Source organism: Cibotium barometz, chromosome 59 (assembly GCF_041138505.1).
Source record: "Cibotium barometz isolate CiBa-2024 chromosome 59, ASM4113850v1, whole genome shotgun sequence".
Lineage (NCBI taxonomy): Eukaryota > Viridiplantae > Streptophyta > Polypodiopsida > Cyatheales > Cibotiaceae > Cibotium > Cibotium barometz.
In genome coordinates this window covers 13,630,121-13,640,696 of record NC_141104.1, presented here as the reverse complement: position 1 = coordinate 13,640,696, position 10,576 = coordinate 13,630,121, and the positions used below count along the sequence as shown (strand labels likewise).

The 10,576-nt window shown below is 39.9% G+C and overlaps 1 protein-coding gene across 1 annotated transcript; it reads left to right on the top strand.

Annotated features, from left to right (window-relative positions):
• The first annotated feature begins 7,536 nt into the window (after positions 1 to 7,536).
• LOC147605498 (uncharacterized) lies at positions 7,537 to 8,334 on the top strand. Its single transcript, XM_086793146.1, has 2 exons — positions 7,537 to 7,729; positions 7,907 to 8,334. Exons 1-2 carry the CDS (start codon positions 7,657 to 7,659, stop codon positions 8,221 to 8,223), a joined length of 390 nt encoding a protein of 129 aa, XP_086649272.1. The 5' UTR covers positions 7,537 to 7,656; the 3' UTR covers positions 8,224 to 8,334.
• Positions 8,335 to 10,576: the final 2,242 nt, after the last annotated feature.

Here is a 10,576-nt window from a genome sequence, read left to right as displayed (position 1 = left end):
AGAAGAGCAAACGCCTGGTGATATTCTTCAATAGTTTTTCTCCCCTCGATTAACTCTAAGAATTCATTCATCTTGGTTTCCAAAAATCCGGGGGGGACAAAATATCTTCCTTAGATAAGCCTTGAGATCGTTCCAAGATTGGGTGTTCCTATCCAGATGGTTGGTCTCGCAATGGTTTCTCCATGCCACCCTGGTTGTTTCCACTATTTTCAGCCTTGCAAGAGCCATTTTGCTCCTCTCATTGTATCCGGTGACATCAAAGTATTCTTCCATCGCTTCGACCCACTTCTCCACAGCCTCGCCCAAGTTCTCCCCTTTACCCTTGAAGGGACCTGGCTGGGTTCTTTGAAGGGCTTTGCAAACATCGGGGTCAAGCTTTTCCTCATCAGTGGAGAGGGTCTGGCTGTTGGCCCGATTCGCGCACCTCGTGATTCTACCAAAAATGATACATTATTAAATTCCTGTTTGATTTCGTCAAAACGAGATCCTAAGACTTAAGAGGTTTGAAAAATAATTGCTTAAACAAGATAATCGATCTTATTGGAGATTTATGACATATGTCCGAGGAGTAGATTTTGTTTCTTCAATTTGTCATATAATAAACAAATCACTTATATAACTGAGAATTTTCCACAAAACATTTCTTTATTTATGTAAAGGTTGAAATATGTACATAGAGCAACATGGCTCCATAAAATCAAAACCTCTGTGGTATTAGCATGAGACGGTGATATTGGGCTACTGGCATGCCGCGATACAATTGTTCCCTTATCGCCAAAGGTGCTACAATCTTACTACTTGGGATAAAACATCTAAGAAGTCTATAAATATGACAAGAAAGCCTAAAATCTTGAGGTGTGGAGTGATACAGTGTTAAAACCCTAAGATCTCTCTAGATAATTGTTATGCATAAAACATGCATAGAACAGGCATAAACTCAACCACCCAACCACCCCCGAGCCCAAGGGATGCACACATGAATAAAGAATGAAATACATCATACCTCTACCTTGATGTCCCATACCATCAAGAGGTATAATACAAACCAATAGCATGTAGCTATAGTGTGAAATGGTAGGTGAGTAGATATGGACCTCTACACAAGAGACCATAGCATAGCCTTGGCCTCATGGAGCCCAAACCTCCAAGCCCCCAAGCTCCCTTGAGTGTGCCCCATGCCCCTATTATATAGGAGGGCCCTCAAGTGACTCTTGACTTTCCATTCCTCATGTGTGACCCTTGGATGCCTGACCCTAACCTTAAACCTTAAGGTTAGTCCTAACCCATGCTCCACTAGAGCTTGTTCCCATGCTCCCATGCTCACAAGCCTAATGTGGGTTAGCCTCCTAGTATATGCACACATAATGTGTATATAACATTTTATTAGTAAATATTAAAATTTACCAAAAAAAAATCAACAATTAAATAGAGATTGCTCTGATACCACTGTTAAAACCCTAAGATCTCTCTAGATAATTGTTATGCATAAAACATGCATAGAACAGGCATAAACTCAACCACCCAACCACCCCCGAGCCCAAGGGATGCACACATGAATAAAGAATGAAATACATCATACCTCTACCTTGATGTCCCATACCATCAAGAGGTATAATACAAACCAATAGCATGTAGCTATAGTGTGAAATGGTAGGTGAGTAGATATGGACCTCTACACAAGAGACCATAGCATAGCCTTGGCCTCATGGAGCCCAAACCTCCAAGCCCCCAAGCTCCCTTGAGTGTGCCCCATGCCCCTATTATATAGGAGGGCCCTCAAGTGACTCTTGACTTTCCATTCCTCATGTGTGACCCTTGGATGCCTGACCCTAACCTTAAACCTTAAGGTTAGTCCTAACCCATGCTCCACTAGAGCTTGTTCCCATGCTCCCATGCTCACAAGCCTAATGTGGGTTAGCCTCCTAGTATATGCACACATAATGTGTATATAACATAGCACACATAATGTACATATAACATACAGGATAACATCGCGAACCACCTTTAGCCTCAATAGGACCATGGCTAAAGAGATATTGGTGGTTGCAAGAGAGGCGTGGACATATTGCCCTGCTGCATGCCACTTATGCTACCGTCTCTCAGCTGGGTGTCTGGGAAATATAATTCCTCGAAATGATTTGTGAGTCTTGCTCTGCCCGTTCGAGTTGTAGCCGGAGGAGAGGATATGCTCAAAGGCGAAAGCAGTCATTTCCTGAGACTGAGTGAGATCGGGAATACTAGCTAAACATGGAGCTTCCATTTATAAAACCAAATTCATGGATTAAACACAATGTGTAAATGCTCTTTCTGAGTTTTTATTATAAATTTCTGAAAAAATTACTTTTCCTTCTTAGCTTTCAACAACGCTCTAAAACACCATATTCGTGAGTTTGGGAATCTCCAAAGTCCCATTTTTGTAATACTAAAAAGGTGAGACTCGGTAAACATGTCTATAAGTTTTTCAAAACCCTCTCATGTGACCTATCATTGGAAAGTGCTTGAAAAATGGGATCTATTGAACTTTATAGCGCACAATTTGGACAAATGGTGTTCAAGTTATGGCAAATCCAAAGTTTTGACCACATAAAGAAATAATCATTATTTTTACTAATACAAAATCGTGGAAATATCAATTCTTAATCTCTACGTCATCAAGCCTAGAGTTTAGTTTTGAAATAAGAGATTATCATTGGGAAACATTCTTTTGCTAAAGATTTAGCCATAAAGATGACTACTCTTTTTAATAGAGAGATTTACTTAAGGAAAGCATTACAATTAAGCATAAAGATTAACTTAATTCTAATTAAACATTAAGAATCTTAGGGAAAGCTTGATTTGAATAAAAACCATCATTTTGAAAGCTTCTCAAGCTTGAGAGGGGTTGAGAAGAAGAAAGTCATTGAGATAATTGAAAAAACCATAAAAATTAGTCTTACTTCTAAGTTTGGCTTGATTCTTTAATTTTAGCAGTGAAGCCCCCAACCAATCAATTGGCCACCAAGAGGAGAAGAACAAACTTCAAGAGTTGTTGGAGAGAGAGAGAAGCCCCAAGCTTCCCAAGAGAAGAGGAAAATTAAGGGATAATAAAAATATGCTTATTTTAAGATAATAATGGCATGGTATAGCTCAAAGATGAGAATACAAAGGAATGAAGGTCTATTTATAGGTGAGGGAGGCCACTAACCAAGTCCAATTGGGTTCTAGAGCCTTCCACCTTCAGTTTGACTCAATTTGGATAAGATTTGGACCAGTTTGGCTCCCTTTTTGATCCAGTTTGATCCAAGAGAGAGGAGAGAGGAGAGAGGAGAGAGAAAAATATCACATTTTTTTGAATTAAAAAACCCAAGCAATGATGGAGAAAAAGGCGCCTACTCGATGGGGCTCCACCTCCTTACCAAGGTGTCAAAACTTCATCATTTCTCCTAAATATCTCTTTTTTTTATAACTAATATACCTTAATTTTTAACTAATAAACCTTGTACTTAGTCAACTCTTCATCTTATGTGAGCATTTACTCATTTTTGGGTATTTTCTTTTATTCTTTGGATTTATCTCATCCCAACACTTGGATTAAACCTATTGGCCCAATGGAACCTTAATTGGACCATAATCTAATTTTTTTTGAAATGTGGACCCTTAGGCTAAGGCCTTTAATACACATATATAAATGATTACTAATGCACATTGGAGAATTTATTTTGGACTTCTATTTCAGGGAAATATATCTTAGATATTAGGATAATTTTTATATCCAAAAATATTTAAATTCTAAATTACCTCTCTCTAGAATATTTTCTCTCTCTAGGAGGCCAAAACAATATTTTCTTGCATTCTGAATAGGGGACGGAGATTGAGGTAAAAGCTTATTCATTATCTAGGCTGAGGAGGAATCTTACAATTGTGCTGGCCCCATATCGCTTAGTACTGACTCCCCTTGAGATATGTTGCTCATGGGGTCAGTAGTACCAAGTGGCACGAGTCTCGTTGGCATGCTTAATACTGATCCCCTTTTGAGATTATTTTTCTCAAGGGTTCAGTACCAAGTGATAGGAGGCTCGTGGGCATCGTGCTGGCCCCATATCGCATCGCTTGGTATTGACTCCCCTTGAGATACGTTGCTCATGGGGTCAATACCAAGTGACACGAGTCTCGTTGGCATCTTGAATGCCCCATATTGCTTGGTACTGACCCATTTTGTGGTCATTTTTCTCATGGGGTCAATACCAAGTGATGAGAGTCTTGTTTGCACGTACCATTTTGCTTGGTACTATCCTCCTAGCGGTCACCTTGCTCTCGGGGTCAGTACCAAGCAATAGGTGGCTCATGGGCATCACACTAGCCTCATATTGCTTGGTATTGACTTTCCTTGGGACACATTTCTCTCACAGGGTCAGCACCAAGTGACAAGAGTCGGAGGAGCTCCATTGCACAAAGGACTCAACATATATAATATCTCAAGACCACTTCCCTATCCAAAACTTGGTGGATTGTAGGTGATTTGAAGACATTAGAGCCAAGGGTTGGCTATCCCAAACTTCGCAAAAATCATATTTTCTAAAGCTTTCAATGGAAGCTTAAGCTTGTGATCACGATCATGATTCTATAGAAATCTGTTAATTGCATACTTGATAATTCGAAGTGTGTGAAGATCTATATTTTGGCCAGTTAAAATCATTTCATGTACTTACGGTTGAGAAGGCTTCTTGGTACTATTTTTTGTTGAGATGCTCTATACCAAAGAGCACTCTCAACAAGGATGCCATGGATTGTCATGTGGTTCAGTTTGATGCAGATAGTATGGTCGTGTCAGGCTACTATTTTTAGCTGGTGCGCAGGCATAGGAGATATATTTAGTTCCAATAGTACAAGGTTGATCGTGAGGCCTACATCTTCTCTCATCTTGTGACTCGATTAAGCTTCGGCTTGATCGAGTTCCGAGCCACAAAAGCGGCATTTGACCTTTCTGGCGGCTTCATATAGATGAGCATGAGAGTATATTAGATGTTTTGAGAGCTTTAGAGGGCGTTGATTAGTTTGATATCATTGCAAGTCATAATTTGGATTTCTATTATTATATTATTGGTGCCTCACTTTTTCTCATTGTTATTTGTATCTTTTGATGTCTATTTGTTTGGTGTTCAAATGTGCTCCGACGATGATCAAACTTTACAAGAGTGAGGGTTGGGTCTAGATATGCACTATTGTAAAGTTTGGTTACCATTGGAGCACATTATGTTGCAATGTGTGTTTCTCGGTTTTCAATGTGTCATAACAAAGGCCCAATTTTGAGGGGCTCTGTAAAGGCCACGAGATATTGAAAACCATACATAGATTGCAACCAAATGTGCTTTGATGGGGTGACCAACTTTTGCAAGAGTCTATATGTGGACCCCATCCTCCCTCTTGCAAAGTTTGGTCACCATCGGAGCCCATTTTGTTACAATGTGCATGCCAAAGGCCCAATTTCAAGGGGCCTCTCTAAGGCCACAACACATTGAAAACCGAGCAAATGGTTAGTTGGCCAGTAATTTGGTTTATCATGTGAGGACCAAACACATAGAATTCCATTATCATTTGATAAGTGAGAAGGTATTGGATAGATAGGTTGAGTTGATATATGTGAGGATAGAATAACAAGTTGCAGACATCTTCACTAAGTCTCTTGGGAAAGAGAAGTTTGAGTCCTTCAGGAAGAGACTTGGAGTACAAGAGATGGATATGACGAACTTGAGGGGGAGTGTCGAGATGGCAAGTTCATCTAGGTGATGACATTTGGAGCATTGTTAGCATTAGCAGTGTGTGCACAAATAATGGCCATGTCTGGTGGCCAAGTGTGTGTGGACATTTGTAGTAGGTTATGTTATGTGTGAACTTATCACTTGTTGGGGGTGGTTTTGTGTGGAGAACAATGGAGATAGAGATATGGCAGCCCATGCTTGTGTATGAGTGAGAGTGAGAGCTATGAGTGTTCATATGTGTGTATAAGTCTTGCATCTACTTTCTTATTATACTTCTAGGTCTAGGGCTTTGAGATTCCCTAATGATGAGGAAGAAAAAGGTGGTATCTCTAGAGCTAAGGAAGGGCTAGAGAGTAGTAGAATTGCTAGCTTAGATATAGCTTGATTGAGACAATGCACCGTTCATTAATAATTCATTAAAAATCCTCACAACCCAAAAGTAAAGGATTTTATACCCAATTTAGTAACATAGGTCACTGTGTTAATAATCACTAGAGCCCCAAAGTTAATAATCACTAGATCAGCCCCAAAGTTTCATAGCATATAAGACTCAAAATTAAAGAATAACTTGTAGTAGCGGAATGCTTACATGTGGTAATAACCATAGCACAACATGCTTGACTTAGTGTGGCATACCGTGGGTTGACCAACCACTATATTAATATTGGAACTAAATCATAGCCATGGTCATAAGCATAATATGTACTAAAATAATGTCAAGTCATAAATGGCTTAAGGAAATATCATAAAGCAAAAATCTCATGGTATTGTTTAGTTAGTGGAGGCACTAAAAGTTGTAGGAAGTTATCTATAATACAATGCGTGTGCTCAAAAGAGGAAAATTTGGGAGTGTAAGTCTAGGAGCTCACATATTGGCTAGTCTAGACCCCCCCCCTTCTCTCTCTCCCCCACACACACACAGACATAGAGGAAAGGAAACTAATGATCAACCAACCATCCTTCACAATTAAAGAACTCTGCTTATACCTAAAATATTCATGCAAGTGAGTCTAGTAATGCGATCAGCCATATTTTTTTTGTCACATTAGATGCACCAAGTTTTATACACAATGATGTGACTCATAACTTAAAAGAAGTAGGAATAAAGTAAATGTTTTCTTTTCAATGCTTGTTAGTCACCTTTTCAAGACATGCTTTTTGGTTTAGTCAACTTGTAGAAATTATGATAGGGTGGCTCTACGTGAATTCCAAAGAATATGTTCCTTAGGAGTTTACCTTATTGTTATAGTGCTCAAAGAGTGCCCAATATGATTAAGAAAAAGAGAATCTTGTGGGTGATTTGTCAGGAAGCTAGTGGGGAGAGAGAGAGAGAGAGAGAGAGAGAGAGAGAGAGAAGAGAAGAGAAGGGAAGAGAGAAGAGGAGAGAGAGAGAGAGAGAGAGAGAGAGAGAGAGAGAGAGAGAATACATTAAGTGCTCCATCTACTCATTGATAAGTTGGCTTAAGTGGGGTACGATCCTCTTTTTAAAAGACGTTTCTAGCTCACAAGAGAGAAATCCATGAGTGCACATTTTGTTTCGGGAGGGTGGTAGCTCCAAGATGCTTGTGTTATGTTTTCTTTTGGAGTGTTGGCTCCCTTTTACGGTTAAGGGCGAACAACGCTGTGCAGGTGTGTGCAGCAGGAGCGAGGGCATCTAAGGATCGAGAAGATTCTCAAATAGTCATATTATTAAGGCGAAAAAGGGTAGGGTTTAGCAAAGGTTTAAAGTGGAAGGGTAGGGCGAGTGGGTTGATGAAAAAAACGCAAGGTATAGCGTGGGAAGAACGCGCGCTTGGGTGAATATTATGCGAGCCAGCCAGACACATATGGTTATATAATGGGATGCCCATCTCGGCTGTAGGCATTGTGCGTCAGTAGTCTTCTTCGAAAACCTGTTTGTGCGACAATTGGGTACGCCATGGCGAGGCTAGGAGGACTGCAGCTTGTAGCGCTGGCTATGGCTATGGCTATGGCGCTCTGTGTTGGCCGTTGTAAGTACCTTAGTCGATCACTGTGCATGCTCTTATCATTAGGATTAGTAATGTCGTATTAAGGGCTTTGACCTAATTCTTGTGTTTGTGCACATTTGCATGCTCTCGTCATTAGGATTAGTAATGTCGTATTAAGTGCTTTGACCTAATTCTTGTGTTTGTGCACACACACTGCAGCTACCGCCTTTACTGCGCTCGTGGAGACGTGCCAGTGTGGGGGTGGTCACGTGCTGTGTAGCATCAACGACATCATCACTACCACACGGCCGAACCCCAGCAACCCAACGCACAGCTACTTCGTGAGCGTGCTCAACAACTGCGTGGCTTGCTCCGCCGGCTGGGTGGCCGTCCAGTCTGAGCTGCCCGGCTACCCCACCCTCCTCCAGAACGGCGCCGCTCTCAACCCCTGGGAGGTCGTGGAAGTGGGCCCCAACCCCGGCCCGCCCGTTAGCCACCCCGCCACCCAGGTCAACTTCTCCTGCATCCGCCACTAGGCGCACTACCACTACCTGGTGGCAATTCTCAGCCAACACTGGCAAGGGGTTTGTAAAGATTGCTTTTTGTTTTGCCATAATAAGAAAATCAAGGGTGTCTATTCCCTCCAATTTTGTGTTGCAATAATAAGAAAATCAAGGGTGTCTATTCCCTCCAATTTTGTGTCGCAATAATAATATCAAGACTGCCAATGCAGCCGTGTAAGGTTGGAGTTTGAGAGTCCCAAGGTCACAGGTTCAAATCCCCCCTATGCGAGCGAGCTATGGCATTAGTGTGTGTGAGTAGTATAAATTCAAATCTCTCCCTATGCGAGCCACGGCATTAGTGTGTATGAGTAGTATAGTTGTACTTTCAAAATTCAAGTCAAGCCCAAAAAATAATAATAGTAATAATAATATCAAGAGTGTCTATTCACTTTATTCATCAAGAGTGTATAATTAGTAAAAGGTTTTACTATTAAAATAAGTGATACTAGAGTGTCTAGTTACCTAGGCAAAGAAATCCCATAAGCTCAAACTAAGCCTTGTTGTACCTACCTCGCATAAAAGGGGTCACTTTCAAGCAATGAGATAAAGTAAGCTCTCAAGCCTCTTTATGAGTTCAAGTCTTAATCTTATAACTTAATTGTATTTAAGTGTAAAGCTTAATTCGTTTAGTGTATTCATCATTATGATTGTATTTAGGTATCATCCATTCTAGCTTAGATTAGCATTAATCATATCATAATTAGTATAAGATTAATTTATATCGATGGGAGCTTGGATCCTCAAGTTTTAACATGGCATAGGAGCTTTGATCTAGCTCTCACTTGTATCTCCACATCATTCTCTTAGTTCATTTAGTTCATTTCATTAGTCTTAAGCATATTTCATAAGCTTCTCTAATCCTACCTTATCCACTCTTCTCCCTTGTGGGGTCAAGTTTTGTTCTCCTTACCCTTACCTCCATTGGCCAAGCTCTTTTAGATACATCATCTACTCATCAAGGTGAGTACTTGCACTAAAGAAATTTTGCGATTTCGTACTATGCAACCAATAATTAATGTCACCTTCACAATTGGTTTTTTGATTGTTTCTCCGTGTCTGCTCAAAATTGGGTCAATCCCTTTTAGGGCTAGCTTAGCATTGTTGTAAGCCACTCATAAATCAAATCTTGAGCCATTTCATTCATGAGAGCAAGCACAACGAATTGAAAACCAGTCACTTCTTCTTGAGCACATTTAGGGTTAAATCACCTTTCATGAGCTCAATTTCATCCTCCAATCCTTAACCCTATTAATCATTTGATTAATCCAATAATATCTATCATTAAGGCATGATTTGCAAAAATTAAACTAGGTAAATACCAAAATTGGAAAATTTGGGTTGTTTTACTTGTTGTGAGAATTCATCAGTTACATGGCCTTCTAGTCCTCTCTTGCATTACGTATGATCCCAATAAATTATAAGAAAATTGTAAAAGGAATAGACAAAAATCAAGGCTTAAGGTAAGACCTCCTTCTCATCATGGAGTATGTAAAAATTATCTCAAAGTTCAATGGTATAATGAATTTTTTACATGGCAAAGCAAGACCATGTACTTGCTTATTGGTAAGGGGCTTTGGCATCTAATTGAGGATGAGCCACTTGAAAATAACAAAGCATTGGACCTTATCACTCAAAACCTCATGATGTGATTAGTCACAGCATAGGAGTCTAAGAGTGTTGAGGCTCAGGTAGTGCATACCTTCTTGGGGTGTGCGAAGATATTGATGGATTTTTGGAGTGATATTATGTGACGATGTATTTAAACATAATTTTTTAGATTATGAATTAATCTTTCACTTGTTTCATTTTGAAATGGATTGTATGCCGTGGAGTGTATGCCTGAACTCTGTTTTTCATTGGGTGCATGTGTAATAAAAAAGGAAATTTCAATTATGGGTGTGTGAGTTCACACTGACTCCATAGGACCAATGGAGGGTGGTAGGCTGACCCATAGGATTAGATGGGGTAAGACTAAGTCTATGGAATTGGTCAAAGCTAATAACGGATTTAAATACTTGAAAGTAGGCTAACCAAGTAGGCCTAAGCTACAGTTTTTTCCAAACCTAGAGACCGAACCTCTCTATAAACTTAGAAACTTGAGAAAATTTGGGAATCAACTTTAGATTATAGAAGTCTTTAGTAGAGTTAAGGTAGAGAACTCCCCTTCATAATCAACAAATAAGATGCCATGTTGAGTCCAAGGGAGCTGCCCACCACCGATGCCTTTTATTTATGAGAATTATGAAGTGGCCATTTACCTTGAAGGAATCCTGATTAATTCCTACCATAAGGTCTATTCCAATCCACCTATGAAGAGAAATCTATT

What these genes read in the sequence shown, in the direction of transcription:
- LOC147605498 (XM_086793146.1), top strand. Translation starts at nt 7,657, where the DNA reads ATGGCGAGGCTAGGAGGACTGCAGCTTGTAGCGCTGGCTATGGCTATG. An exon ending in GGCGCTCTGTGTTGGCCGTT is followed by an intron (nt 7,730 to 7,906) that starts GTAAGTACCTTA and finishes CACACACTGCAG; the next exon opens with CTACCGCCTTTACTGCGCTC.